Source organism: Exophiala viscosa (assembly GCF_022695815.1).
Source record: "Exophiala viscosa unplaced genomic scaffold EDD37scaffold_13, whole genome shotgun sequence".
NCBI classification, from domain to species: Eukaryota; Fungi; Ascomycota; class Eurotiomycetes; order Chaetothyriales; family Herpotrichiellaceae; genus Exophiala; species Exophiala viscosa.
Window position 1 is genome coordinate 153,362 of NW_026944365.1, and position 27,279 is coordinate 180,640.

General features: G+C 51.3%; 11 protein-coding genes across 11 annotated transcripts; 7 read left to right on the forward strand and 4 right to left on the reverse strand.

Moving 5' to 3' along the window:
• Nucleotides 1-1,150: 1,150 nt before the first annotated feature.
• On the reverse strand, nt 1,151-2,336 carry EDD37DRAFT_171395 (uncharacterized protein). Its single transcript, XM_062809863.1, has 2 exons — nt 1,529-2,336; nt 1,151-1,473 (listed from the first exon to the last, which is right to left on the reverse strand). Exons 1-2 carry the CDS (start codon nt 1,846-1,848, stop codon nt 1,290-1,292), a joined length of 504 nt encoding a protein of 167 aa, XP_062666137.1. The 5' UTR covers nt 1,849-2,336; the 3' UTR covers nt 1,151-1,289.
• Nucleotides 2,337-4,311: 1,975 nt separating this feature from the next.
• EDD37DRAFT_171430 (cytochrome P450, family 7, subfamily B) lies at nt 4,312-6,305 on the reverse strand. The gene has a single exon (XM_062809864.1). The coding sequence runs from the start codon at nt 6,191-6,193 to the stop codon at nt 4,496-4,498; it is 1,698 nt and encodes a 565-aa protein (XP_062666138.1). The 5' UTR covers nt 6,194-6,305; the 3' UTR covers nt 4,312-4,495.
• Nucleotides 6,306-6,754: 449 nt separating this feature from the next.
• EDD37DRAFT_171438 (uncharacterized protein) lies at nt 6,755-7,532 on the forward strand. Its single transcript, XM_062809865.1, has 2 exons — nt 6,755-7,231; nt 7,333-7,532. The coding sequence occupies exons 1-2, from the start codon at nt 6,892-6,894 to the stop codon at nt 7,407-7,409; spliced, it is 417 nt and encodes a 138-aa protein (XP_062666139.1). The 5' UTR covers nt 6,755-6,891; the 3' UTR covers nt 7,410-7,532.
• A 289-nt stretch (nt 7,533-7,821) lies between these two features.
• EDD37DRAFT_171451 (Alpha/Beta hydrolase protein) lies at nt 7,822-9,118 on the reverse strand. The gene is made up of 3 exons (XM_062809866.1): nt 8,958-9,118; nt 8,194-8,905; nt 7,822-8,138 (listed from the first exon to the last, which is right to left on the reverse strand). Exons 1-3 carry the CDS (start codon nt 9,006-9,008, stop codon nt 7,828-7,830), a joined length of 1,074 nt encoding a protein of 357 aa, XP_062666140.1. The 5' UTR covers nt 9,009-9,118; the 3' UTR covers nt 7,822-7,827.
• Nucleotides 9,119-9,753: 635 nt separating this feature from the next.
• Nucleotides 9,754-10,659, forward strand: EDD37DRAFT_659731 (gluconate 5-dehydrogenase; the record flags this gene model as incomplete). Its single annotated transcript, XM_062819057.1, has 2 exons — nt 9,754-9,872; nt 9,927-10,659. The coding sequence occupies 2 exons, from the start codon at nt 9,754-9,756 to the stop codon at nt 10,657-10,659; spliced, it is 852 nt and encodes a 283-aa protein (XP_062666141.1).
• A 105-nt stretch (nt 10,660-10,764) lies between these two features.
• Nucleotides 10,765-12,304, reverse strand: EDD37DRAFT_674425 (Six-hairpin glycosidase-like protein; the record flags this gene model as incomplete). Its single annotated transcript, XM_062819507.1, has 5 exons — nt 10,765-11,550; nt 11,616-12,062; nt 12,102-12,114; nt 12,151-12,167; nt 12,273-12,304. The coding sequence occupies 5 exons, from the start codon at nt 12,302-12,304 to the stop codon at nt 10,914-10,916; spliced, it is 1,146 nt and encodes a 381-aa protein (XP_062666142.1). The 3' UTR covers nt 10,765-10,913.
• A 320-nt stretch (nt 12,305-12,624) lies between these two features.
• Nucleotides 12,625-14,475, forward strand: EDD37DRAFT_613003 (uncharacterized protein; the record flags this gene model as incomplete). The annotated part of the gene is made up of 1 exon (XM_062815413.1): nt 12,625-14,475. One exon carries the CDS (start codon nt 12,625-12,627, stop codon nt 14,473-14,475), a length of 1,851 nt encoding a protein of 616 aa, XP_062666143.1.
• Nucleotides 14,476-15,578: 1,103 nt separating this feature from the next.
• Nucleotides 15,579-16,289, forward strand: EDD37DRAFT_613004 (uncharacterized protein; the record flags this gene model as incomplete). Its single annotated transcript, XM_062815414.1, has 1 exon — nt 15,579-16,289. The coding sequence occupies one exon, from the start codon at nt 15,579-15,581 to the stop codon at nt 16,287-16,289; it is 711 nt and encodes a 236-aa protein (XP_062666144.1).
• Nucleotides 16,290-19,257: 2,968 nt separating this feature from the next.
• On the forward strand, nt 19,258-20,190 carry EDD37DRAFT_653855 (uncharacterized protein; the record flags this gene model as incomplete). The annotated part of the gene is made up of 6 exons (XM_062818621.1): nt 19,258-19,262; nt 19,393-19,774; nt 19,825-19,872; nt 19,922-19,954; nt 20,015-20,098; nt 20,149-20,190. The coding sequence occupies 6 exons, from the start codon at nt 19,258-19,260 to the stop codon at nt 20,188-20,190; spliced, it is 594 nt and encodes a 197-aa protein (XP_062666145.1).
• A 983-nt stretch (nt 20,191-21,173) lies between these two features.
• Nucleotides 21,174-23,170, forward strand: EDD37DRAFT_171604 (permease for cytosine/purines, uracil, thiamine, allantoin-domain-containing protein). The gene is made up of 2 exons (XM_062809867.1): nt 21,174-21,285; nt 21,477-23,170. Exon 2 carries the CDS (start codon nt 21,518-21,520, stop codon nt 23,117-23,119), a length of 1,602 nt encoding a protein of 533 aa, XP_062666146.1. The 5' UTR covers nt 21,174-21,285; nt 21,477-21,517; the 3' UTR covers nt 23,120-23,170.
• A 1,720-nt stretch (nt 23,171-24,890) lies between these two features.
• EDD37DRAFT_653857 (Cupredoxin) lies at nt 24,891-27,196 on the forward strand (the record flags this gene model as incomplete). Its single annotated transcript, XM_062818622.1, has 2 exons — nt 24,891-27,017; nt 27,083-27,196. The coding sequence occupies 2 exons, from the start codon at nt 24,891-24,893 to the stop codon at nt 27,194-27,196; spliced, it is 2,241 nt and encodes a 746-aa protein (XP_062666147.1).
• Nucleotides 27,197-27,279: the final 83 nt, after the last annotated feature.

Consider the following 27,279-nt stretch of genomic DNA (forward strand, 5'->3'; position numbering starts at 1 on the left):
TGTGGACATGAACACCCTCAAAGCATGATGTCTAATCTCGTTGTAGACGGAAAAAAGTACGGGGAGTTCTCCTTTGGGCAGTATTTGTCACCTCTTGACCATGTGCCAGCGCCAGCAATTTGAGTCTTTGGACAAAGCTGGATTCCCGTCTTCCAGGAAGACAACGAGAGTTTAGGTCTGACAGGTGACCGCTCCACCACAGGCAAGCACGATTTTCGGGTTGCTAGCACAAAGAGCTTGCTGAGAAACTCGTAGGAAATGAGAAACATCTTGTTTGGTGTGGTGCATGCAGTACTCGTATTTCCTCCAGCGAGATCATTCCATACTACTGCGGTGAGTAGTTGTTAGAGGCACAACCCAGTACCATTTCAAGTTAATCAACGGCACGTCGGGTAGCTAAGCGAGGCGGAGAAGACAAACAATGACAGCATTACTACAGACCAACTATAGCCTTTTCCCGAGCTTTCGGCGGCACTGGCGGCCTCGTGCCAAAGCTTGACAGATCTCGTGTCCAGGAGCACGGGCTCGCCTAAGTCCAATGTCGATGTCATCGATTGGTGGTCTGACAGCCTTGCCTGGTGGACGGGTCGCCAGTAAGCTTTTCATTCCATCGTCGATGGGCGCCCTCGGCAAGTAACTCCGACCTCGTTGGCAACACTAAAGGTAACCAAGGAATGCAAGGCCTGGAACCAAACAACAAGCTAAAACAGAAAGCCCTCTGAGCGAATGAATGTGGATAGAATGCAGATTGTGCAATTCATCTATGATGAGGTTGTGGTGTGAGGTCGACAGACTATTGTCATGCCAACACTCTTCAGTCCACTTGTATCTTCACATAGCTAGACTAGCTCTTGCTTCAGTAACGTAGAGTAGGCCCATGTGCTGACCGTAGCAGCGCCTCTTGCTCATAACCTTTTTCCCCATGGAAAACAAACCCAAAAGACGCCAGTGAGACCAGTAGCCTCTGTAATTGTACAAGAAGATCCATAGATCAAGCGAACCAGCTCCCATATGAAATTAGACGAAGAAATGAATGAGTGCTCGAATAAGCGATGCCGATGATTTGTCGTTCAGGCCAATGACGATGGTATTATGTTGTAGCAATGCTTTGTGTAGAGCGCCAGTATCCGATGCAAGGGTATCATAAAGGTTTCGTAGAAAATGAACGACATCAGAACGCCCCCGACCTAGGTACCTCAGGCGTGTTCTTGAGGTAGACAGCTAGGATGTACGAGTTGGAACCGCGCCGCGGTAAAGATGCGAAAAGGCGAGGTGGATTCGTGAGTCGATCATCGTCTGCCTTTCCTGGTGCTCGCACTTCTGCCAAGGTTGTCTCTTGACATGGTTCTCGTCAAGCCGCCAATGTAGTCCTGGAGGAAGCGGTTCTCGTTTTCCAGCTTGTCGTGGTCGTTCTTGACCTCGTCAATCTTTTCCGCCAATGCTGCAAGAGAAGACTGTAAACTTCGAGCTTGCCTAAAGTGACAGAGTTAGTCCTGGGAACAACGGAAACGGTAACGGACATTCATACTCTTTCAGGCTTTCTCGAACACCTCGTTCCAACCTCTCAATGTCTTCGCTGTTTCTTCTGGGACTCATTGCTCTCGCGTCGTCTGGGGGATATTGTGGCATTTCTCTCGGAGCAACGTATTGACTTTTGGGTACGATGATCGTGTTCGAACGCTGTCTTTCCCCTATTCTGGGCCTGTCCATACGCGACCGCCGCGGTTGAGATCTGGGAGAAGTTTGGGGTAGGGAGCTGTCGGATTCGGAAGAAGAAGAGGAAGCGCTTGATATTGAAGGAGATATTGAGGGTCGGATGGAGACGTCTATCGAGTCTCGCGAAGTCATGAGGTATGTTGTGGTTAAAACACCGCAATCGTAGGCATATGATGAGAAGGTTTGTGTTTGCTGTTGACGATTCTCGAAGTCTTCTGTGTTCCAACGGTCCTGCTTGTTTTCCAAGTTTTGGTCAAGGTCCAACGGCGCATTGGCCTTTTCCTGCGCAGGCTGGCTGAGCGCACTGGCCTGTGTCCACGTAGTGGTGCTACGAAGGATTCCGCTCCCGCATTTGACGAGGAAGCACCTCGTTAGTGACTGGTATTAGCTACCCAGGCGTGTAACTTGTTGCCCTGTATAAGGGGAGGAAAAGAGAACGTCGAGTAAAGTGGTGTGAACGAGTATTCGAAGGGTAATGACCCTTGGCGAGAGAGGGGAATGGAAAGGGTTGGGTACCGCAGGGAAGGGTCACCTTCCCTGAAGCTTTTGCCAGGGAGAGGGAGGGTCCCAGGGAGAGTTCCGTCAACGCCAGAGAAGTGTGGAGTATGATTTTGGTTTATTCGCTTGTTTTGAGATGATCGCCGGAAAATTCAGGATTAATCGTGATGGATTCTGCTTGACAGGGCGAATGTTGGAGTCTGCTTGTCCACCAGGATCCCAAGATAGGTTCTTCTAGGACGGTCGTACGGTCAACTTTCCTCTTCCGCCAGCAGTTGGAGCAGGCTCTTGTGATAGTGGATACACTGACCAGCGAGCAGCGAAGTTGACGTCGTGCAGTAGGAGGTTCTACTGGATCTTGATCGACATCAACGAAGGCCTTTGACTTGTGGATTGTTGAGGATCTGATGAGACGGTTTCGATAGGGCAGTGGGTTTCATCGCAGGGTGGAATGTCGAAAGGAAAGGGTGTTGTTTCAGTGGCTCCTCGAGGTTTCTGCTCCTTTGACGTCGTCGATGATTGTATGGCCCTCCTCTTCTCAATGTTTCACAAGGAGAGTTTTGGTGGCGCAAGGCTGTCGGTGTTGGTACAACTTGGGCGTTGCCACGAGGTCAGGTAGCATGAGCGGCGAAAACAACAACACAATAATGACGGCGTCCAAGGCCACTTGCTGTGGTAGGGGCCAGTAGTTGAGCGGCAGACCGGATAGTCGGATTATCGCAATCAATCAGAGAGATGAAGGCTACGTGTATCACGGTACCCAGCCTGCTAAGAGGATGGCCAAGGCTCCCTATCCACGCCCATTCAAGCCTAAACTGTGGGGGCTTAAACGCCTAAAGAGCCTCTTGTGACTTCTGGTAGGCACAGAAGGGCCACAGAGTGGGTGCAGGCAAAATTCCTCCGGTGCAGGTCATGCATGTTGACGTCGCTGATCATTCAGATCTACAACCACATCCCACTGTCTTCATCCAACCAACATACTCCATATCATGTTCAGATGATTATCATCGGTCCCAGTAATCCCGAACCACAAATTCCTCCAGCAACAGCCCCTTCGCGTTGACCAACGAGACGCCGCTGACCGTTGTTCCCGTGTCTCGAGCCTTACTTTGCCTTGATTTCAGCATACTGGTGCCGAGCAGAACTGCAATGACAGTAACTATCACCGGGGAGAAAAGTCAAGATAGTCCCCCAGCCTTCTGCTCATACCGTCATTATATCTCCGTCCTGCTACGAGTATTTCGAAGCAGCAAGGCTTTCAAGAGACGCCTGGCTTCTCAAGTGGAGGTACTGTGGTACTGTCCAACTGGAAGATCATCATCCTGGTTGCTGGGCGTGTGTGGATTCTGTCCTCTGCTCTGAGGCAAATGCTGATGGAGACTCTGCCTGATAGAGGAGCCGGTGTCCAGTGAAAACCGTGACGCGGGATTCTTGCTTAATGAAGCTGATGCCCAACACAACTACAGTTTCATTCTTCCGCCACCACAATGACGATGCTTCCTAGCATCAGAGAAGACTCGATGTCACCCATATCGTCAGCAGGGTCATCGTTGATGCCAGCCTCCCTGTCAAACAGATACGCGGTATCGTGGAGAGATTCTATGCAGGGACATGTTTTATTCGGATTTCGAACCGTGGACCCTGCGTCAAACCCAGATCTTTTGTTCCCCCAAAAGCTCCGAATCTAGGGTCACAACAAGGGTCACAAGAAGGGGTTCAGTGACGACACACACCCAGCCTCAATTCTTTACTAACGGCATGCTTCACCAGAGTTTGAGTACTGTGTACCTCATCGCCGACTTCGTAATAGACCTGGCAACTTGCACAGCGAAATACGGCAACAACACCCCCAGACAGTCTCATGTTGCCGCCCGGACGAACTCCTGGCTGTCACGGCCTCTTGAAGCACAATGACGCCATTGGCAACTCGTAGATATCTCGTTCAGTCAACTGATCAACACCCCAGCCATCTGCCCCATGCTCCCTGTTTCACCAGTTTGCTGCAGTCACTCATTTTTTGTTCAAGATCGACCGTCAATGCATTTCCGCAATCAAAAAAGGAATTTACACATGAACCTTGTCCAACGAGGCAGCTCCCGTGCGGCAATGTCCAGTAAACATCCGCTTGAACGCTTAATCCGAGACGTTTTGTAGAGAATAAAGACGGCTGCTGATACTCCGGTGACCTTTAAATGCAAACTTGACAGCATGGTGTCTCACAGCGACAATGGCGGTCTCATGATTCCAGTAAATGGGCTGGGAACTCTCAGTTTCCTCCCGATCAGCGTGCTCTCATTTGCACACGAATGTCTCCATCCATACTCAAAGTTCCATTGCCGGCATACTGCTTCCTCACCTTGGGAAAGCCAGCAGCCCCTTTCCCTAAACTCACCACGCTTCCGTTCTTGTCCGTACCCAAATACTCCACAAATCGAAGATCAAACTTGAGCAGCAAGGTCGCAAGTGCTCCAAGAATCTCTTGTTTGGCAAAGATCCGACCAGGACAAACATGAGTGCCTCCACCGAACGGAAAGAATTTCCCGGCGGTCCAAGAAGTGCTGAACGTCTGCTTCCCCGTGGTTGGATCTTGTTTCAGAAACCTCTCCGCATACCATGCATCAGCTGGAGGCTCGGTATCTTGTTCCCAGAATTGGGGGTCATGCTGACTTAAGGAGCTCGGAGCCATCACCAAGTCGTCCTTCTTCAATAGGTAACCGTCAAGAACCATGTCCACTTTCAATTGACGCGTCACCAGCGCATCAACATAATGTCTCAGAGTTTCGTGCACAATGGAATTCAATAACGGCTGAGCCACAAGAATGGAAATATCCACCTCGTTGTCCGGCCTTCTTGCGCTCCCAATCTCCTCCTGCACTCTAACCAGCACGTCGGCCGGTGTCAGAGGGGAAAGGAGATGAGCCAGTATCCAGCTGGTGATAGGTATAACATTTGATTGGAGGCCGAAGAGCAACCCGAGATCAAAAGCGGCCCTGCCTCTGGAACTCAAGCCTTCTCTGTTGTAATAGCGATGCCTCGCTCGCACGACTTTTGATCCCATCAGTGGTTCCCAGTCCGGCTCCTCGGGGGGGTCACCGCCGTGCTCGGCAAGCACATATTCGACCCAAGCTTCCGTTTTGTCCAGCATCTCATCCAGACAGGCATACGCCCTCGGTTTGATGAACCTGGGCAAACCATAAAAGCGCGCCAGAAATCCCGCATCGTACTCCCAAAACTGATCGGCGAGGTTTGGGTTCATTTCGAGGATTTTTGTTCCCAGTACCGCGCCAGTCGAGGCGTTGAACATGACCTTCTTCCACCATGCGAGTAGGTCGACTTGCTTCCACTCCTTGCTGTCCAAGTCGACATTGTCTAGCGATGACCGGAAAAAGTCCATGAACTTGCTCATTAGAGAGTTTGCGGCGCTCTGACTGAGCAGGAACTCGTGGTTGAGTGCATCCATGGTATCAACCTTACTGTCGATGTGACCGGATGTCGGCGCCGACGGGAACATGATGTCGGCGTCTGCCTTGGACGTGCCGAGCCCCTGTATGGCGATTTGACGGTTGAAAAGGTCGCGCGAGACGGTTTTACTTTTGAACAGCGCTTGGACGGCCGCCGCTGAGTTGACCACGTGAGCTTTCTGGCCGCCGAGCAGTATCGTGCAGACTTGCATGTTTGTTCCTGTGCTGGCAAGTTTGGCGCGGAGCATACGCCAGAAGGAGCCTGGGTTTTCGTTGAGGAAGGTCAGGGCACTGCCTAGCCATGGGATGGCGTACGGTAGGAGAGGTGGTGCGATTGGTTTGAGTGTTGATGATGGGTATTTTGTTCGTGATTTGAATTGTGATATGGAGTGGTACCAGTTGATTGTTGTCGTTAACCATGTTAGCAGGCTGATTGTGATGAGGACGAAGGGTACCGCCAGAAGGGTTTGGATGACGGATGGTGTTGGAATGGACCGTAATGTGGTGGAGTCGAGCATAATGACGGGATATGTGAAGAGACTATTCGGTGCTGCTGGTACAGCTCACTGGCGTCTATTGATGACAGTCTTCAATCTACTTTTGAGAAGACGCTGGATATCAGACCTGGTGCGCTGGCGTGATGGGTGATTAGATGGCGGTATAGATGTTCAGCCGAGGTGATGTTGTCCTGTACGGGACAGTCGTTTTGGGTGGTTACACAAAAGGACCATTGCCCCTCGCCTCAATTATCTCGCCTACACAGTTGTGTGCCTGTGTCGTCTGTTGGCGGTGTGCTGGCGATACAGTACCTAGGTAGGGTTCCAGCTTCAGGCGTATTTCCTATGCCTGTGATCCTTGGAGGTACGTGTATATGTTGATTCGCTACAGCTGATGTGGCCGGGGCGTCACCATCACCACCCTTTGATTTGCGCATGTAAGGCTGGACACAATGCGTACCGCGTAAGGAATCGCGAGCTCCAGACCGGTCAGCAAAGAGGTCTCGCGTCGGGTATATTTATATCCGTCCCCATTGGCGTGCTTCAGCCTTCTAGTCTGGTTGCCTGGCGTGCCTGGGATAAGGTAAGTTTCGGCGGCCTTGCGGGGTCAATCGGCACCCGTTACCGATATTAAGACATCAACTACTGTACAATATCTCCCCTCTCCTCATCCTTCGGCGAACTCAACACAGCACTCATAATCAAGTGGAATTACAATCATGATCGCCGGCATAGCACACGTCAACCTCACCGTCCCGGAGAACACACTACACTTGGCGTCTGAGTTCTATGGCGAGACATTAGGTCTAACGCCGCGTGCTGTCCCTTCACAGCAGCGGGGTCGGCTGGCGTGGTTCGACATCGGTAGCTCCGGCCAGCAAGTGCATGTCGCGCCTGGACCGAGCAGTGATTTCGAGAAGAGCTCCGGGCGACATCCTTGCTTTAAGCTTGAGAGTGTGCAGGCGCTGCTTGAGGTTCGTCAACGGATATGGGAGCACTACGAGCGTGGAGGGGATGCGGCGCCAAAGGCGGCGGATAAGCCTGGCGGGAAAAATAGTGGTGCGTACTCAAGCCGCTCCGATTCTGCTTGACAGTGGCTTGACAGTGGAAGGTGTGGTGTTGCTCATGGGAGAATCGGCTGACGTCGAGGTGGTATGTAGGTGAACAGGGCGTCGAGTATCCTGAACGGTTCTTTGCGAGAGACTTTGCGGGGAATAGGTTGGAGTTTACCATCTAGTACTAAACTTCGGGAAGGGAGGTGCGGTGCTTGTGGCGACGATTCCAAGTAGACGGTAGGTGATGAGACTGGACGAAGTTTACGAGATCGATTGGACGAAGCTATCTGGACAAAGCCATCTGGATGAAGCCATCTAGACGAAGCTATCGCCTGTACTGAAGGGGTCGAACGATGGTTGTCCAAAGGGACAACGGCCGAGGAATGTGCTCCAAGACGAATGCAAAGAGGAAGCTGCGGAGGAAAGGATGGTAGAGCTCGCACTGTTGGTCAAAACTGAGAAAACGAGGCTACGAGGGAAGGATATTGAAAAGACTGAACGCTTTAGGAGTGTGCATTTCCAAATTGATGATCTGATGATGGTCAAACCAAGTACAGTAGCATGGCTGTCAGGACTCCATCCGGATTAAGGCGCTCTTTATCAAAGTCGCGAAGAGATTTGAGCTTCTGATTTCTGCTTGAGCAGCCATTCGACACCGTCGACCAAATCTCGAGCCCATTTCTTGTTGATTGACAGCTGGGGATAGATTGAATACCACAGATGTGGCACGCCAGGGTAGACATCAATCTTCGTTCTACCACCAGCCTGTTCGATCAAGTCGCAGTAGAAAGGTGAAGTGTCTTTCCACAAGTCCATTCCTGCGACCTGGAAGTAGACAGGTCCCAATCCTGAAAAGTCTTTCTGAGTAAACGGGGAGAATAGTGGAGAGGAGGCATCGCATTTCGCCAAGTCTAGAGAAGAAGAATCAGAGATCTGCGAAACAACGGGACAGACTGGTCAACATACCTGCATAGAATCCGTTCATCGCTCGATTTGCCACAGGTCCGTCTTTGTACATTTCCCAGCTCCCGGATGGCGATTGAAATTGTTCCGGAAACAGTTGACTTATATTGCCATTCTGATCCCGGTAATCGTGTGGGAAGCCGGTACAAATGTAGACGTGACCTGTGAGGTTGGGTCGTAGTCCTTCGTCTCTTGCCAGGATTGAACACATATTTGTTAGATTTCCACCAGCGGACACACCACAGGTGAGGAAGCCTTTAGAGAGCTCACCGCCGATGCTCTGAGCATTGACGGCAACCCACTTAATGGTATCGTAAACGTCAAAGACGTGCGTGGGATACGACACGTCGGGCGATAAACGGTAAGCCACGTTGACGACGACCATATTGAGTCTCAGGCACAACAGTTGGCAGATAAACTCTTCCGTTTCGAGACCTCCAAGACACCAGCCTCCGCTGTGGGCGACGACCATCACTGGACGGCCGGTAGAGTTCTCTCTGGGGCGGTAGATGCGGACCTTAATAGAACTTCCATCACGGACGACAATGGGTCTGTCTTCTTCTGTCCAAGGAGGTGGCGAGGTGTTGCCCAAGGTCTCTTTGACAAATGCGCTCTTCATGAATCGCGTGTTTCCCATGGCATGCAGGCGACGCGATCCAGCCATATCTTCGACTCTCGGAAAGAAGAATTTGGGTTCGCCATATTTCTTCCATATCTAGACGTTCGTTTGTCAGTGGCTGAGGTCGAGAAGATGTCGAATCTCATACCCCCTTCAGCTCGGGATCGACTTCGAATCTCCCGGCTGGCTGATCGGTCATTATGTAGTAGCACTGGTCCTCCCGCTTGCTGAGATTCTTTACCTGTCGTGTACAAGTTTCTACATGCTGGAAGGGGCGTAGATGAGAGCTCAACAAGTATTTATACTTATCTCAAATGGGTTGCCTGAATGCGGCTGAACGTTTTGAGTTTCAATGTCCAGATACTGTATATTTCGTGACATGTGCCCCGGCGGACCGCCTCTCGCAATCTGACTTAGTATGAGGTACGCATGTTGCCTCTTCCTGTCTGCAAGCTGGAGCTCCTCGCCTGTCGTTTACCTGGCCGCTTGTCCAAGTAGGAGCATTCCTCCGGTGAGACGGATTTACCAGTATGACTAAGATGGCTGTTCACAGGATATTTGCCGGGGTTTCATGAACCTCAAACTGTGTCATTGATGCGAGTATAGGGAGTCTATTCTCCTTCAGGAGGCTTCTGGCATAGGGATAGCGACTCATTTATTGATGTAAGCTGTTATCGAGTTGTTGATTGATAGTAAGAGGATGAAGCGCTTATTTATGCCTTATTCGGGGAGTCGACATGAACCTCGGCTTTTCTGCATGCGGGCATCTCTCTCCAGACTGATCTCGTGTAGATCAGTAATTCCATCATGCCTGTGGAAAAGTATCGGCTGTCTTGATGATATAACAGTTGAATAAATCCCTACTCTTGACATCGAAGGATATCCCAGTCTCTGATTAGTTTTCTGAGTCTGCCACTAACATAGCTGCTGCGACCGCCAGCAAGATGGGAAGCGCTCAGCAGGATGTCCAACTGCAGGACTTCGGCTCCATCTTCAGCCTGGAGGGCAAAGTCGCTGTTGTGACTGGAGGTTCGAGAGGTTTAGGTCTGCACGTTGCCTCAGGGTACGTGGAAACATCTCTGATTATCTGCTCGCGCCTACCTCTGACATTCAACAGGTTCATGCAAGCAGGCTGCTCCAAAGTCTACATCACATCCCGGAAAGCCAAAGCCTGCGAAGAGGCCATCGCCGCCCTGAATGCCCTTCCCAACAAAAGACCCGGTGCCGAAGCCATCTCCGTCCCTGCCGACTCGTCCAAGATCTCCGAAATCGAGCGCCTAGCAGCCGAAGTGGCCAAGACGACCGACCACGTCGATATCCTGTTCGCCAATGCCGGCGCATCCTGGGGTGCGCCCTTCGAGACACACCCCGAGAGCGCCTTCAGCAAGGTCATGGATCTGAATGTCAAGAGTGTTTTCTATACCTGCCAGAAATTTGAGCCTCTTCTGAGCAAAAGAGCGTCTGTAAACAATCCCAGCAGAATCATTGTCACGGCGAGCGTTGCTGGTCTCGGTGTAGGCACACTCGGAAAGAACGCAACTTTCTCTTATTCTGCAAGCAAGGCGGCTGTACTGCACTTGGCGAAGAATCTTGCTGTGGAGTTGGGACCACGAGGGATCCTCACAAATGCTATCGCTCCAGGATTTTACCCCACAAAGATGGCCTCGGGATTGATGGAGCTGGAGGGCGGCTCAGAGGCTTTGGCAGCCGAAGTACCAAACAGGAGATTGGGCCATCCAGAGGATATTGCTGGCCTGGTCGTCTTTTTGTCGAGTCGGGCATCGTCACATATCAATGGTGCCGTGATAACGACCGATGGCGGTTCTCTCTTGTCGAGAGGGCGGCTGTAGAAGCTATGTACTGTACATATGTGTCTATATGTGCGAAATGGGCACATTATACAACAGAGATATTTCGGACAGATCATTGTACGTAGGGGGTTATGCAAAAGGTGGTATTGTCTGAATCGAGGAGAGCACCCGGATCAAACGGACGAGGCAACGCGATAGTTATGAGGGACTCTTTCATATATATTGGTATGGATGAGTACTTGATCCTCAAGAGCGCGCAACTCTTGTAAGGCGGTGGCAATGCCGGATGAATATTAGACGAACACCCGGATGAACTCGACCAATGCCATAATCGCCATCGCTTGGCCATACGGCATACTCGTCCTCTCGATGTCAAGATAATGCTTGAGATCTCGGCCCATGCTCGTCCCAAAACTGACGTCCATGAGCTCTCCATCCTGATTGATGCGTTGTAGGACAGCCTTGACTGCCTGAAACGCAACATTCGTATAATCTTTCGCGATATATCGTTTTCGCACTGCCTTCAATAGGCCATAAGCAAATCCTGCCGTCGCCGAGGCTTCCTGATAGCTCCCCTCGGCCTCTGATACGTCAAGCAACGTTCTCCACGTGCCCTCAGGTGTCTGCAGAGCCCGCAGAGTCTGGCACTGTGCCTGGAGGACACTGACAAGGTACATCCTCAGACCGTCGTTGGGCGGTAGATCAAGCAGCTCGATAAAGTCTGGAATTGCAATCGTCATCCAACTGTTTCCGCGAGCCCATCTGGCACGAGCAAAGTTGTGCCCCACGCCGCCCGAAGCACTGTCGTCAAATTGCCAGCCATGGAAGAATAGGCCTGTCTGAGGGTCGTAAAGGTACTGGATGTGCAGGAGGAATTGTCGTTTAGCCTCCTCAACATAGTGCGGCCGGTTCAGCAGTTTGCCGATTTCGCTAAAGGCATGACCGTCATCATGAGAGTGTCATCCCAGAGCTGATTGTGATTCTGGTCAGCGTACGTGATATGTTGCATACCCCCGAACGTCGTCCGCGGCAGATCGTACATGGCCCATTCCGCCCAAGAGTCCAGCCAAGGGAGGTAGCCCCGCCCGCCGGTCTCCTCATAGATGGATGCAAGGGTCAGGAGCGCTGCCATCGTGTTGATGTTCTTGGTGGTGCCCTCGGCCAGCCGCGCCGAGAACCAGTCCTGGATCATTTTCAGGACAGTCGACGAAGAGGTCAGAGCGTGGTACTGATACAGCCCGTACAGACCTATGCCGTGAGTCCATTCCCAGCCGTTCCATCCTTTTGTGTCAATGACACGGCCATCGGGCAGTCTCTGCAGGAAATGACCTGTCTCATCTTTGATGCTGATCAGGTTGTTGATGAGTTGCTCAATCTTTTCATGGATGTCCTTCGCAAGGAGGCCTTCCACCGTTAGTGGTGACGGCATAGTGACCTTGTCTCTACTACAATTCTAGTCGATAGCGCTTGTTTCTGCTTACCTCTTTTTCGCGGCTGTCGATCATCAAGCAATAGTTTCCGACAACTCACATGGAGCCCAATGCGACCTGGAGAACGATGTAGACGGAGCTGCACCGGTCTGCGTTGTCGATCACTCTCCACATAGCTCCGGGGCCTTTGCCTCCGAAGACGGCGGCGACATGTCAACTTACACATCTTGAATAGGCGTTAGATCTTGTAGCATATGAGCAACACAAGTCGTGCTGTCACATCCTTCTGCGAAGCGGAAGAACACACTGATCCAACAGCGAATCTTCAGTCCGATGATCTAGTTTGGCACAGTAATCTTAGCGATAGATTATGATATTCAGGGCAAAAAAGCTACCATGGGTTGGTGGTTGCCCCTAACAACCATTTTGTATATTTGACCCGTGGCCGTGGGCGTGGTCCTTTAGATGAGCACAAGATTGTTTTGCAGCACGGAACTCCCAGATATTGCTTGTGCTTTGCGCATCGGCCCATCACCTCAAGGTTCTGCACGGTCTACATTGACCTTTACTTGACATGTCGGAATCATCACCTGTCATCAACGTGGAGGGACTTGCCTTCCAGCATTCTTCTCCGCTTTCTCTGCGGCAGGAGCCATTGTTGCGTTCTCCACGCGCGTCCGCGTCTCACCCGCTTGACCCATCACAGTCCTACGACTACAATTTCTCGACTAGAGACTACCAGGAGGAGGCCACTGATACTGAAGCAGATGGACATGATGCGACCAGCCAAGAAGAGGACGATTTGGCAGATGATGCCAGACGGATCTCTGGCTGCTCATCAATATCATCGTTTCCAGCCTCAGTAATCCAGCATCAGGCGCCTTCGAGGCAGAGTCAATATGGCAGCCTAAGAACGCCCACGAAGCGCGATTCCATGGAATCATATACCTCACCTAGATTCGGCGACACCGATCACGCGGTCGCATCTCCCCGAAGCGCGCGAGAATATCGTTCTGTCTTTCGGCATCCCAGCAGCGTCAAAGCTCTACAAATGAATGATGAGGTGATGAGTGATACACAAAGTGTGCTAAGGCACCGGCGTGAGGGATCAGTAATGTCCTCTTACAGCCAAAGAAGTTTGCACTCCGCACACACGTCTCCCACGAAGCGATCGAGTCGATCCCATCGAGCATCATCCTCAAAGCCAAGCAGCAATCTCAGAAAAGAGTTCCCTCTGGTCCTACTACATTGCACACTGCTGCCACCAACTCTTCTATCTCAGTCAACGGCGCATGAAGATGCACTCATTCAAGAATTGCTTCCAGAGGAGTACAAAAAGAGGTGGATAACCCTGCACAATAAACTGGTGGAAGACGTCGAGGTCAGGACCCGCGGAATACTGATTCCACATCCGAAGGAAGATTACGAACTCCTTGAAGAGCGTTTACTCGAGAGTCTGGACCTGGAAACCCCTCGCATCCGTCACAATCACTATTATCCTAGTGACGCAAACAGCGCCGATAGTGGCTTCGAAAGTGGTAGCGTGACAGAGGAAGAAGTGGAAATTGAGGGCTCAAAATGTCCCGACTGTGGGAGACGGGTACCTCCCGACACAGACTCACGCAAATGGGAGGTGAAAGTCTTTGCTGCCAATGGTCTGATGCGGGCAGGAGCCTGGGAAGCTGCCTGGCAAGAGATGGAAAAGGTCGATGTAGAAGTCAAAGTGTGGTTGCCAGAAGAAGTGAGACGAGATCTGGAAGCAAAACTCGCTCTGATCGACACGTCTGCACCGTCCGAACTGTCAGATTGCGACCTGAATCAAGATCCATATGAGCCAGAAATCCAAAATTCTCGCGACAGAGAAGTTTACGGGGATGTCAACAGGCACAAAAGTCGGTCCGAAATTGATGGTTTTGCCGAGAGCCCAGGACAGCACCCTGATCCTCCTCAAGCCACACCGACAAAAAGCGTCGTGGAGCAAGACCTAACGACCCTGGTGTTGGCATGTATCCGGCGCTTTCGTCACGACAGCAAGAATCTCCTGATCGGTTTTCTGAGTTGTCTGATATTGTTTCTGGCGCTGCAAGGGAGGGAGACGTCGGTGACAGGAAAGGCCTCCTCTTATGAGCCTATACCAGCGCTGTCAACCGAGGTCGCGACAACCACCATCTTTTCAACAGCCATCGACTTCTCGACATCACCTGTCACGGTGCCAATCAGTACACAATCGTCGTCTGCTGCACCACTCTTGGAAGTCACAGCCTCATCTATCAGCAGCCTTGTCGGAAGCGTTCAGCAACAGCTATTGGGCACAACCACGACAGTTGCCACCACCACTCCGGCCATACAAAGCGCTCTTCTGGTCGAGGAAGAAGGCGCAGGCTTGTCAGAGAGCGTGGTCGGCGAGGACGTTACACAAGGTTGAATCCTTAAGCACATCCTACTGTCAAATAATGGGGGAAATGAGCAGTCACCAGCAAATAAATGCCACCAACCCCTACATCTTGTATAATTCAGTATTCGTGACGGCCAAGTTACGTGTCAATAGGCCGGGATCTAGCCCTTCAGGAGTTGTACAGGCTTCCATGCGGCCTCAGCTGGAGTCAACACGAAGAAACTGGCCAACAAAGCATGACTGACAGGTTGAGCCCTCGTGTGCGGCTGACTGGTATATGCGTATCCCAACAAGGAAAGCGTATGGATCGGAAAAAGAACGCAAGTATGGACATGCCAGACATTCAATTCGCTGACACGCTCTCGGCCGTGTTCAAGGACCAGTGCTGAGCATTCGAAGCATTGCAGCGGCTTTCACAGCCCTGTGACATGTCAGTACTCAGCTTATATCTACTGCCGCCACACACCTGCAGTCATGTCTCTTGAGCGGCGAATGCGGGTACTCTCTTATCTAAGCCTTGCTAGGCGCGAGTTTTGGGGGGACCCTTATCGCTTCAACATTTTATTCATGGTAACATCGTATTTTCGTCAGTCTGGACACTATTACAAAGCTACAAAGCTGCAATGAACAAAGATGGCTTCTGGAGAGACAATCATACGGAGTTAAGGTCGTTGCAAACGAGGATTGTATGGTCGCCGGCACCAAGTACCGACATTTATTGACGACTCTTCTTTGTCAGCCACCACGATCATGGGACTAAGATTGGACCAGATGTCATCTCCGACACTTCTCCCGTAAGGCTGAACATTTTTTTCAGCGCACGGTTGTATCTATCCGTTATGGGGATCCATCGCCCGTGCCTTCCGAAACGTTGGGCGCTGATAATGGCCCACCCTTGGACAATAAATTGTCGAATTTTGCGAAACTCCCCAGGAGTATGTAACGGTGAGATCGTTTCTCGTGCGCCTTCTTACCGTTCCGCGTTTCTGATTCTTCTGTCTTCTGTACAACTCAGCAGCTGTCCGAAAGGTTGTTGAAAATCAAAAGAGACCAAGGAAACGGATAATTCCACGCGTCGAAACCAAACAACCCGATCAACCTGAGCAAAAGGTTCTTGAACGAAGAGATCATCAATGGCGCCTAACTTCTTCGCCCTTCCTCTTGAGATCCGGTTGGAGATCTATGGACTAGTGTTTGGCAGGGGGAAGGCGGTGGTGAAGGTGAAGAATGGGGACACCAGTTCTTGCATGTTGCCTCATAACAGCACTTTCCAGATACATGCTCAGAGATCGTCTCAATTTCTGCGGGTCAATAAATCGGTATTGATTGAAGCACGACCGGTTCTTTATGCCAACACGACCTTCCATGTCCTGAACCATGTTTTTGCCGGAAAGCTGCCGACCACGATAACGAATGGTCACCCATGCGCGCTCTTCATTAAACAGTTGATCTGGGAAGTGGATTGCGACCTGCTGAAACATTTCTATCCTGAAGATCTTCGACTGGACCCGGAAGATACGACTCAGTGGAGCAGTCTTGAATTGCGGTGTCGGGCGGACACATGGCGAAACTCATTTCTCGGCGAATGGTGTGATCGCGAGTCTTTCGTCAACGGACGGGAGCAAGTACTTGCCTATGCTCGAGTGTTCCAGGATGCTATGAGCACCCATACTGCAAGCAAAGTCCATCTGGTAGAGGATCGGAGCCAGCTTGGCCGCGGGCGAGTAATTCTGAGATTGAGCAGACATAAGCCGAGACTGTCACAGGAGGTACTCTTCACACCCGTCGACACGATCCTCATCTTCCGATATGCTGACCTTTTCCAGGAAAACATCATTGGCTGAACATCGCAGGAAGCCTTGAAACCAGCAGTCGAGCATGAAACTAAATTTCTTGTTCTGCAAGCGGCTTCCAAATGCACCACCAACAAAGGCGGCATCAATTTGCGCGAGCCGCAAAGAGATAAAGGTCAGAAAAAGAATGGTGTCTGCTAAGGCAACAGATCCGTGAAGACCTTGAAATACCTTATCGGACGTCATCATAGGGATGGTCGTGGGAGGTATATCGACACGACGGGGCCATTGTTGCTCTAAAATCGGCCGCACGAAGATATGCATGAAAGCGAAAATCCTCACATGGGAAGGAAAATCACTGTTCGTGCCTGTGAAATGGTGGTCGATCAATCAGGGACCGTCCACTATTTGCCTCGGTTCCCGGGTACGAGGAGCGGCCCCAATTGCAGTGACAACCGAAGAGGCTGCAACAAGAAGTACCTGGCAAGCATTTATTATTTTCATATAGAAGTCATTCCCACATAGGAGGATAGCATTGGTCTCTGCCAGAGGGAAGGGCCTCGGCTCTACCTTACACGCCTACGATGTTGGAGTCAGGACAGACGCCGGCCTGCGAAATTGCTGGACCTTGAACTTCTATCCTCGGTGTACTTCATGTCAGACTGTGCCACTTTTTCTAGGAACAGGCTTGCTGGGTGGTTACCTTTACCCTTGCAAGATGTCATCCGGCAGTACTGAGGAAAGAAGTGGCACCAAAGCTTCCACGGGAGTTGGGATGGTCAGCGATAGGAGGTGGACAGTACATCAGGTACTGGTACTTGGAGTGACGCAAATGTCAACCACCATGTCTCCATCCCCGTCAATCCGGCTCTCCGAATACGCTCTCCAGAGTCTCCACGTTCTTTTTCTACTCACATTTCTATATCTGGCGTATGCAAGCGATGAAACTGTGGGAAGGCGGACCAATAACGAACAAGGCGATACTTCCTTGAAGGACTCTTCACGTCGCCCAGGGAGAACTATCATCGTTTGGGAATATGACAACAAGGAGTGACACGAGAGACAGCGTCGATCCAACCTGACCAGCTGCATCTCGATACTAGCACTAGCACTGCCAAGGGCTGCCGATGTTCTTCCGATGTCACAGTGACCTTGATAGTTGCTTGGAACAATCGTTAGAGCGGCTTCGAGAAAGCACCTAACAGAAGCTGCCGTACTTAGCTGCAAGTTCAGGATCCTTTTTCCTTCAGATTGGGGATTGGATACAACTGATTTGATAAGGATACGACACAACCTGGGAATCGATTGAACCCTTCAAGGACGGCGTCATCACCTCAATTTACAAGCCCTTAGTTCGTGTCCTTTATAGTTCTCACTGGGTCATGTACTAGACATTGACAGGAAGTACTGGTACTTAGGCTTTGTACCTATCTTGTCATGAGACCACTTAGGGGCGATCTGATGTCGACCACCCTGTTCAACAGCGAAGACTTCTTCATCAATGCTTTCTCAGCCAGCAAGCGCATCAAGGGCGCTCAATACGAGTTGTTTGAAGGACAATGAGCACAATTGTGTCATTTATCAACCACAATTACTTCATACTCGAGCAAGCCACCAGAAAATCGGCCAGCAATTTTTGGTCATTGTTATGGACAGCAGCATCCCCCTCTTTTTCGTCTTCTCTGGACTCGGGGACCCCCTTTGACCCCATGTAACCAACGGCTAGTCAACCGACCATCGTCATCTCCATCGCATGAGGCTTGCGATCCGCGAACCCTGAGTGGCTTTTCAAGCCTGCTGGTTGCTCGGTGCCATTCCTGTTCGGTCCAGCTAAATGGATTGCTGGCTTCTACCCCGCAATCGATGATTAGCCTTCATCATCTTATTGATCGTTATTTCGCTACTTCATTCTCTCGTACTGGTCACAAAGTATCTACTTGGAGCTACTACAGATTGTCCATATGACCACAATGACACTCCCAAACCTGGAAGAAACCACCAACCAGGCCTTGTCGAACCCTGTATCGCACACTCCATTCCAAGTCCGGAGCTGAGAGAGGAGCGCCCCTCTTACTGTTTGGCCTCCTCCGCCATCCCATCATCCTCGACTAGGTTCTTTCTGCTACCTCGCCATGTTGAACCCTAGTTTACTGCTGTCCTAGCATGTGCCGTCATGGCCCTCGTTTGACTATCCTGATGCTTTGCACGAAATAGGACAGATAAGTGCTTCTCACAACAAGTCGTCCCTGTCCAGAAGCACCGAGAAGACAAAACGAAAAGACCGGTCTCTTTTTTCTTCCCTTCCACACCCTTGTCGGATCCCATGGTTGTGTAGAGGGACTCCTCTTTGCCCGTCCACCTGAAAGCCTCACCAATCTTGACTTACTTGCATTACCCTTTGTCGTCAACACTTCCACAACCTTCGCGCTTGCAGCTACCTTTATCCCTCCTGCTACTTCTGGCTACATTAGCCTGCAAGCTATCTTATTGACTAAAAGCTGCACGATTGTTGGTGTCTGTCAGCTGCAGGGCATCGCAGACTGATACATATGGTTACCACGCCACTCAATCACCGCTGCTCAATACCTCACTTGCTACTGACCAAAACACCTTCGAGCAGAGGGAGAAAACATTTCAACAGGATTTGGCAAGACCTGCATTATAGTCGCACTTCTCAGACCTTTCTCAAGGTTGTGGCATCGACTTGATTGGTTTCGTCCTCCTGGTTTCACCTCTTCCCCGGTCACACCTCGGTCCGTCCAGCATATCTATTCCTGGCCTTTGTATGCTTTTCTCGCCGAACAGTCGCCAGGACATCGCTGATAATTCAGTCATAGCATCTCCACACCAGTCGTGCGACCTTTGTTGTTCTCACCCTAATACCACGCCTGCCTCTGTTGGAGACTGGTGCTCGTGTGGTTGGTCTTGCCCGAGGGGCATTCCTGGACATTGTCGACCATGCCCGAAGGCATCTTCGACTGACCCTCATCTTCTACTAACGAGATACAATCTCGTCACTATGTCGTAAGTTCTCTCCTGAGCGGTACATTTCACAATCGCCCCAGGAGATTCAGCTCCATATCACTTGAGATTTTCGAGCTCTCACTCGACAGTACCACTACCGTCCGATCAGGCCTGACACTCTATTCCTCAGGAGCCCTCCCCCTCAAAAGCGTCAAAGGCAGTCACCCACCACGTCGCCCAATACTGCCAACAAAGAGGTACCGGCGCCTCAGACACCGCTGGCACCCAAGCCAAATGTCGAACTTCTGCAACCTCCATCGTCCGGGTTGACTCCTAATCCACGCAAACGAAGGGCTTCGCACAGTCCGAAATTGAATACTCTCCCTCCAGGAACGACGCTGCCAATCACGACGACGCCGGCATCAACGGCACCGAGTGTATCTATTCCTGCGTTGCTAACAGAGGATACCACCAAGAAACGTGGTCGAACCAATACTCCGTGGACTCAAGCAGAGGAGCAGCGGCTGAAGCACATGCGTGATGCCGGTCACAGCTGGAGTGAAATTGCAAAGGTAGCGAACTGGGATCCGGGATGCTCGCTCAACGTGCTCACTCGCCATAGCAATTCCCTAATCGGACGGAAGGCAGTGTCAAGAAGCATTGGTACAAGGTTGGTTGCTCGCAAGAACCTTATTAGGAGAAATGTTGACTTTGTTCAGGACATGCACTATGCCGATTTCGCTGAAGATGAGGTATGCACCGACTATCACCGAAACACAGCACCCGCATGTGTCAACAGCTAACGTCCATAGTCGGCCGCTCTTCGTGAAGCCATCAAAGAATACGAATCCAACAAGTGGAAAGCTATCGGCCAGAAGCTAGGGAAACCAGCAAAAGTTCGTTATGCCGTCCATTGCGTGAGTAACGCTTATGCTGACACAACTAGGCATGCGAACAATATGCAAGAGATCATTTTAGAAATGGTTGACGGGAGATTACGATTTGTGCATTTACAATTTGCAGCGCTGGCGCTGGGAGGGCTATTGTGTTTGCGCAGGCTACAGAACTGATGGGAGATTGCTTTTTCAGCGAACATGATACCATGATGAATGGTGTTGACAGACATGGCCGGCATACGGTGCGATGACAGATGCGCTAACGATACAGAGCTTTGTGGGATAATGAGCAGAATAACATACCCATTTGCGCTCGTCTAATGAGTAACCCTCGAAACTGATCCTGGATGGTTGTTTTGGGGTAGTTCAAACGTCTCAGCAATCTGTCAACCATGCGACGATGCGTATGCCAGTCACGAGGCTGGTTCCGATTTCGTGTCGCCTCAACCGGCGCGTGATGGGTCAGGCTAGACACGACATGTGCAGGGAGTACCGCAACTAGTTTGTGGTTGAGCAGCAATGGAGGTCGTGATGTCAACCCTCAAGCTGCAGTCAGTATCTTGCATGAGCTCTTGACCGACTTTGTACCTTCGAGCTGGCTGAAGCCACTAACCATGTTGTAATATGTTGTTATCACGGCAGACTGATACGCAGTGAAGTTGCTAATGGAAGCAAAGAACAACGAAGAGAAGGAGCTTCGTGATCCGGACAATATGATTGGGTCGCGGAACAACTAATGTTCCAGACTCCGCTTATCGATAGTGCAGCTGCGATCTTCTCCCCAGTTTGTCACTCGAACCCTTTTTCTCGCTTTTTTTTTTCCTGCGCCCTTCCCGCCGCAACTACGACATAAAGGCGGTACATGGTCTTGCCGTCAAGATGGGGTTGACGACAACGACAACACACCAAAGGCGGGTGTGACTCATGGACACAACCTACGCTCGTTGATTCCTTTACTCTTTGTCCATCCTCATCCTCCCTGTCACCGTCCTACCCGTGCCCGCGAAGCCTCGCCCGCATTCAAGGTTCCACGACATCATTGCGAGGAGGACTGGGAAGCACGACTCCACCGCTCTTTCAACCACTCATTGCCACCAGACCGCTGTTGTCACCAACCGCGATACCACTCACTACGCTCCAATAGCTGGCGGGTAGACTGCTTGCTTGAGTCAAGGATTGGATTCTTGGTAAGTCCCGCCGTGCATGAACACCTGTTCGTCCGCTTCCTGCAGTCCATGACGCCCTCGTGCACATGGGCAAGTGCATGCCCCTCGCTGCTTGCCTGCTACAACATTGGCGAAATTCGGTTTTGTGCAGCAGTGCCGCAATATTTGTTGCATGTGCTGCTTGTGGACGAGGTGGCTGACTCGTTTGCTAGTCTCGTCATCCGCAGTTTATCCATCCGCGCAGAGAAAGGTCATGGCCACCCAAGCCGACCGCTTCGATGCCGAGAAGGCGGAGGCCCAACCGCATCCGCCATCGCAACCACAGCCATCGCTGGCCGCTGCTGAGCACCGTACGTCTGGCCACGACAGACAACCTGACTCATCCCCGACCGGTCGAACACCCTCTTGGTTGCGATCCTTCGAACATACCCTATTGAAGTACAACATTGAGACCCGTGGGATACAACGAGTGGAGGATCATGAGAAACAGCGCATATCGTGGTTTGCCTACCTTCAGGTCTTCGTGCTCTGGGTTTCAATCAACTTGGCCTTGAACAATGTAACGCTGGGTATGTTGGGTCCAGCGGTGTATGGACTGTCCTTTACCGACTCGGCCATCTGCGCCGCACTGGGTGCCCTGCTAGGCTCTCTTCCCGTGGCATGGATTGCAACATGGGGACCCCTTTCCGGCATCCGGACTATGGTCTGGGGACGATACGCCATGGGATGGTATCCCAGCAAGCTGATTGTTGTCTTGAACATCATCGTCATGCTGGGCTACTCTCTGCTTGTGGCCATCATTGCTGGACAGGTGCTTTCGGCAGTCTCTCCGAATGGATCAATGTCCGTGGTCGTGGGCATCATCATCGTGGCCGTCATCACTTGGGCGGTCACAACGTTTGGGATCGCCGTCTTCCACTACTACGAGAGATTCGCCTGGCTACCTCAGCTAATTGTTTTTTGTATCCTGTTTGGCGTGTCGGCCAAACACTTTGACCTGACCAGTCCGAGCGTCGGCGACAGTCTCACAGTCATAGGCAATCGTCTGTCCTTTTTCTCCCTTTGTCTGTCTGCCGCCATTACGTATTCTGGACTGGGGATGGACTACTTTGTGTATTGGCCGGCCACGACGTCCCGCTCATGGATCTTCAGCATGACATTGCTGGGATTGGTCCTTTCCTTCACCTTTACCTTGGTCCTTGGAGCGGGCATAGCATCGGGCATCAACACCTCACAATTGTACTCGAATGCCTGGACCGACTCTCAAGGTGGTTCGGGTTCCGGGGCATTGCTGGTCGAGGCATACTCTCCATTGGGGGATTTTGGCAAATTCTGTGCGGTCATCGTGGCACTCGGCGGGATTGCCAACATGATTCCTCCGACGTACTCAGCAGGTGTTGATTTTCAAATGCTCAACCGATACTTTGACAAGGTGCCGCGGGTCATCTGGAATACCATTGGCGCAATCATATATACGGTTTGTGCGCTGGCTGGGCGCAACAATCTTGGAGTAATCTTCACAAACTTTCTAGCGTTGATGGGATACTGGTTGGCCATCTGGGTGGCAATCTTGCTTGAAGAGTTTGTGATCTTCAGAAAAGCAAAGTTATCGAACTATGACTGGCATGTCTGGAACGACCGAAGAAAGCTTCCTCTCGGGATTGCAGCGCTGATTGCATTTTTGGTCGGTTGGGCAGGTGCCATTCTTTGCATGGCCCAGGTCTGGTACACGGGACCTATATCCAGACTGGTCGGTGATTACGGCGCCGACATGGGAAACTACGTTGGATTCTCTTGGGCGGCCTTGATATATCCGCCACTACGATGGATTGAGTTGAGAAGGCTGAAGCGATGATTGCAAACTCGCTAACCTGCAGGAGAGTGACCAGGGTACCTCAGGGGTATTATACATCCACCAACGTTATCATGAACGAGTTCGACCCCAAGGTTTGCCTGATCATTTGCGGACATCAAGGCCTCCCCGTAAAAGCCTGTTCAGCCAAGACCATTGTTTATATACTGGAGGTTTATTGATATTGGATGTCCATGAGAGTTCACCGGAGCTTACACCTAGCTGACGCCTAAGGTCAAAAAGATTCTCGGCGCCTCCTGACATGTGTTTGTTATCAGGCTCCCTCGCCTATCAAACAATCTTAATCTGAACCGCCTTATCAAGGGTCCGGCGTCCCCAAGACGATATCCCCGCGGCGCTAAGGAGAATACAATCTGACCGGCGGCACAGACCCCTGGGGTCTGTTTGTTTGTTCATGAACAAACTCTAAGCTGTTATCCGTGCAGAATGATCTCCCTACTTTATCCTTATTTTCTGTGGGAGAGCACTGAATCCGGATGTTTGTATACCCTGGACATGTCAATCTCCTGGCTTCCGGTCGAGGCTGACAACTGGGCCATGCCACCCACGGACTTGGAGAACGTTTTGACTGACACTTTCATCAGTGCTCCTGTTCCTGTGTGTCATGGAATCGAAGGCCGAAGAAAGAGCCTGTTTTGACTTCAATTCTCTCATGAAGATGCACCTGAGCAATGGGAACTTCGGGTCGCGTGCCCTAGAGGCCTGGTGTCATGGCTTCTCGCAAGAATACAATCTGGTCTTCCGTCACTAATTTACTGACCCAACAGCAAACATCATGCCGCTCGCTTATGATGAATATCCAAGACAAGTGGAAGATGACTAGACCTGTTCGAGGCATGGGACTTTGTCCCTGTTTTTAGCCTCTTCAGCCACCATTTTCGCCGCCGTCAGCCACGATTTCCGTCCAATCGTCTAGTGCTGATTCAGCCTCTACCGAACGTCGCATGCACCCCTTGTCTCGGAAACTACTAACAGAGTCTGTCTTTTTTTGAACCTCACAACCTCTGCAAGGTTTTCTTTGTCCGCGGTTGAAGTCATGGCCAAGGCCAACAACAAGATTCGAGGCGCGTGACTATGTCTCTTGTCAGTACCAAGAGTCTTGGAAGTTGCATTATTGCCACTCTAAACAGGGACAAAGCGATTGATTCCAAGAAGTCTGGTTCGTAACCCCCAGAGCTGTCAACAGAGCCTTGTCACGCCTGTCAAAGGCTGCCATTGGGGTTTTCGTCTTTTTCAGGAAGGACAGACCAAAACCCGCAAATCACATCGTGTGCGCAGGGGTCAGCTATGGGTATGATCGTCATGATGGCCGATTTGGTACACTTTTTGATGGTTTGAGAAACTCCACCTCCTTTTTTTGTTTCTTCGTTGAAACTCGACCCATGGACCATGGTCACCTCGTATCTCTGGCCTCAGCCACAACAATTTTTCGCTTAGACCTGGAACCCTGAAAAGGCTTTTCTGGTTACTTTTGTGTGTTGGTTTCGGTGCTGGGATGACGGACCATGGTGCTGTTGTTCCAGCTCCACCGAGAGCATGGCATCAGATTTGCCTCCTTATGTAAAAAGAGCCCCGGACGCTAACTAAGGCCGTCGATCTCACTGTTTTCTCTCTCCTTCTTCACTTTCCAAGGTGTGGCCTACTCTCGTTTCTCTTTTCGAGTGCGGTTGATTTATTGTTGTGCTGACCTCTCTCACTCGCTTGGGAGGCAGCCTTTCTTTTTGGTTCGATCTTCATTTGCATCATTTTCAAGATGTACAGCCACTCGCTTGCGCTGATCAAGTTGTTTGTTTTGTTGTTTGTAACTAGAATTGCGGTGGCAGACAGTACTTGGTCGACAACGACGAGCACAACTACTTCTTATAGCCCCAGCAGTACCCTGAGCACCCTCAGCAGTACCACCACAAGCACAACACCCTATTACAGTGCTTCATGGACAACTACAGCTTTTCATAATCAGACGAATACTACTACGACGACGACGACGACGAAGAAAGTTTCCTCTACATCATCATATGAAGTCCTTACTACCAAACTTCCACAACATATTTCCGATATAATCTTTCCAACTGCCTTCCCTTTTCAACGACCTGTGTATCAATGGAACATTCCGTCGGGCAGATGGGGTCTTTCTCAAGCTGAGACCAACGGCAAGGCTTTGTTAGGAACGATCGAGGAGGGTGGCAAGGGTGGTGCACCTCAGTTCCCGGCATTCATCGGTGCTCCTGGTAGTGCGAAGGGTGTCTATGGCAGCAGTGGGAGTGGCAGTGGGACCAGCTCAAGCGGCGGTAGTGGAAGTGGAACATCTTCTGGCAGCTCGAGCTCGAGCTCCGGTGTCGCCAAAAGCTATCCATGGGGATCTCGAACTGCAGGCAACACCAACCCGTACTCCAACCCACCCAACACCGGCGTCGTCCGAAGCTATGACTTCGTCATTGAGCGCGCGACCATGGCACCGGATGGAGTTGAACGGGCCGTCATCGTGATCAATGGACAATTTCCCGGACCTACCATCGAGGCCAACTGGGGAGACACAATTGAGGTGACCGTCACCAACTTGATCACTGATTGCGAAGAAGGCACGTCGCTTCACTGGCACGGTCTTCTGCAGCAGGGCACGCCATGGGAGGACGGTGTGCCGGGTATCACGCAGTGCCCTATTGCTCCCGGCCAATCCTTCACATACAGCTTCAAGGCTGATTTGTACGGAACGTCGTGGTACCATGCGCACTACTCTGCGCAGTATGCGGCAGGTCTGTTCGGAGCGATGGTGATCCACGGTCCCACCAATGCCGACTACGACGCGGATTTGGGTCCCGTTTTGCTGACCGACTACTACCATGACGACTACTTTGACATCGTCGCGGAAGTCATGGGCACTGATTTGACCAAAGTCGCTCCCTACTCAGACAACAACCTGATCAATGGCAAGGGGTCTTTCGACTGCTCATCGCTCAACAGCACCGCCACATGCACGTCCAACGCAGGTTACTCGAAATTCCAGTTCACCAAGGGCCAGAAATATCGACTACGACTGATCAACGCTGGTGCTGAGGGCATGCAACACTTTAGCATTGACAACCATCAACTCACCGTCATTGCATATGACTTTGTGCCCATTCAGCCCGTCACCCAAGAGATTGTGACGTTGGGTGTTGGTCAGCGTGCCGATGTCATTGTCGAGGCTACTGGCGGCCCATCTGACATCGTCTGGATGCGGTCAGTCATCAGCAACTGCTCGTTGAGCAACCAGCCTTTTGGTTATGCAATGGTGTACTACGAGAATGCCAACACCAACTCCAAGCCCAACTCCACGGCGTGGCCGATCACAGACGATACATGCGCCAACGACGACCTCTCAACGACAACACCATACTTCCCAATCACACCACCCGCGACGCCCGCCACCGAGGTCTCGGTTGACATCAACTTCGGCGTCAACTCGACCGGCCATTTGGTCTGGACCATGGACAACTCGACTTTCCGCACATGCTACAACGACCCGGCCCTCTTCCGCGCCCAAGACAAAGCAGAGGGCAACACATCATTCGTGTATCCTACCGAATGGAACGTGCATGATTTCGGAACGGCGAGCAGCATTCGCGTCATCGTCAACAATTTGACACCCGTTACCCATCCCATGCACATTCACGGTCATAACATGTACGTCTTGGCCGAGGGTATGGGCGAGTGGGATGGCACGGTGGTCAACCCCTCCAACCCAACGAGACGGGATACCATGCTTCTCAGACCCGCGGACAGCACGACAGGCGAACCAGGGTACATGGTTTTCCAGATCGACGCGGATAATCCGGGCATGTGGCCTTTCCATTGCCATATCGCGTGGCATGTCAGTGGGGGGTTGTATATGAACATTTTGGTGAGTCTGCCTGACCACGGGTCAGAGCCTTCTAAGAGGGGTGCATGTGCTAATCTTGTGGCTAGGAACAACCTGATAAAATCCCGACTAATCGACCCTCAGCGCTAAACGACATGTGTACGGCTTGGGCGGCCTTTACTGGTCAAGGAGAGATTGATCAGATTGATTCGGGTTTGTGAAAAGTTTTGTTCAAAGTATAGATCTTATGGGTTGGTCTTTTGGTGATGGCAGCGATCTTGATGAACAGTCGTCTTCTAAACGT

Bases quoted from the DNA above. Each gene is read 5' to 3' on its own strand.
- EDD37DRAFT_171395 (XM_062809863.1), bottom strand. From the start codon at position 1,848: ATGACTTCGCGAGACTCGATAGACGTCTCCATCCGACCCTCAATATCT. The intron at 1,474-1,528 runs GTATGAATGTCC...CTGTCACTTTAG, and splicing joins GTTCGAGAAAGCCTGAAAGA to GCAAGCTCGAAGTTTACAGT.
- EDD37DRAFT_171430 (XM_062809864.1), bottom strand. From the start codon at position 6,193: ATGCTCGACTCCACCACATTACGGTCCATTCCAACACCATCCGTCATC.
- EDD37DRAFT_171438 (XM_062809865.1), top strand. From the start codon at position 6,892: ATGATCGCCGGCATAGCACACGTCAACCTCACCGTCCCGGAGAACACA. The intron at 7,232-7,332 runs GTGCGTACTCAA...GGTGGTATGTAG, and splicing joins GCCTGGCGGGAAAAATAGTG to GTGAACAGGGCGTCGAGTAT.
- EDD37DRAFT_171451 (XM_062809866.1), bottom strand. From the start codon at position 9,008: ATGACCGATCAGCCAGCCGGGAGATTCGAAGTCGATCCCGAGCTGAAG. The intron at 8,906-8,957 runs GTATGAGATTCG...ACGAACGTCTAG, and splicing joins TCGATCCCGAGCTGAAGGGG to ATATGGAAGAAATATGGCGA. The intron at 8,139-8,193 runs GTATGTTGACCA...CTTCTTCTCTAG, and splicing joins GATGAACGGATTCTATGCAG to ACTTGGCGAAATGCGATGCC.
- EDD37DRAFT_171604 (XM_062809867.1), top strand. From the start codon at position 21,518: ATGGCCACCCAAGCCGACCGCTTCGATGCCGAGAAGGCGGAGGCCCAA.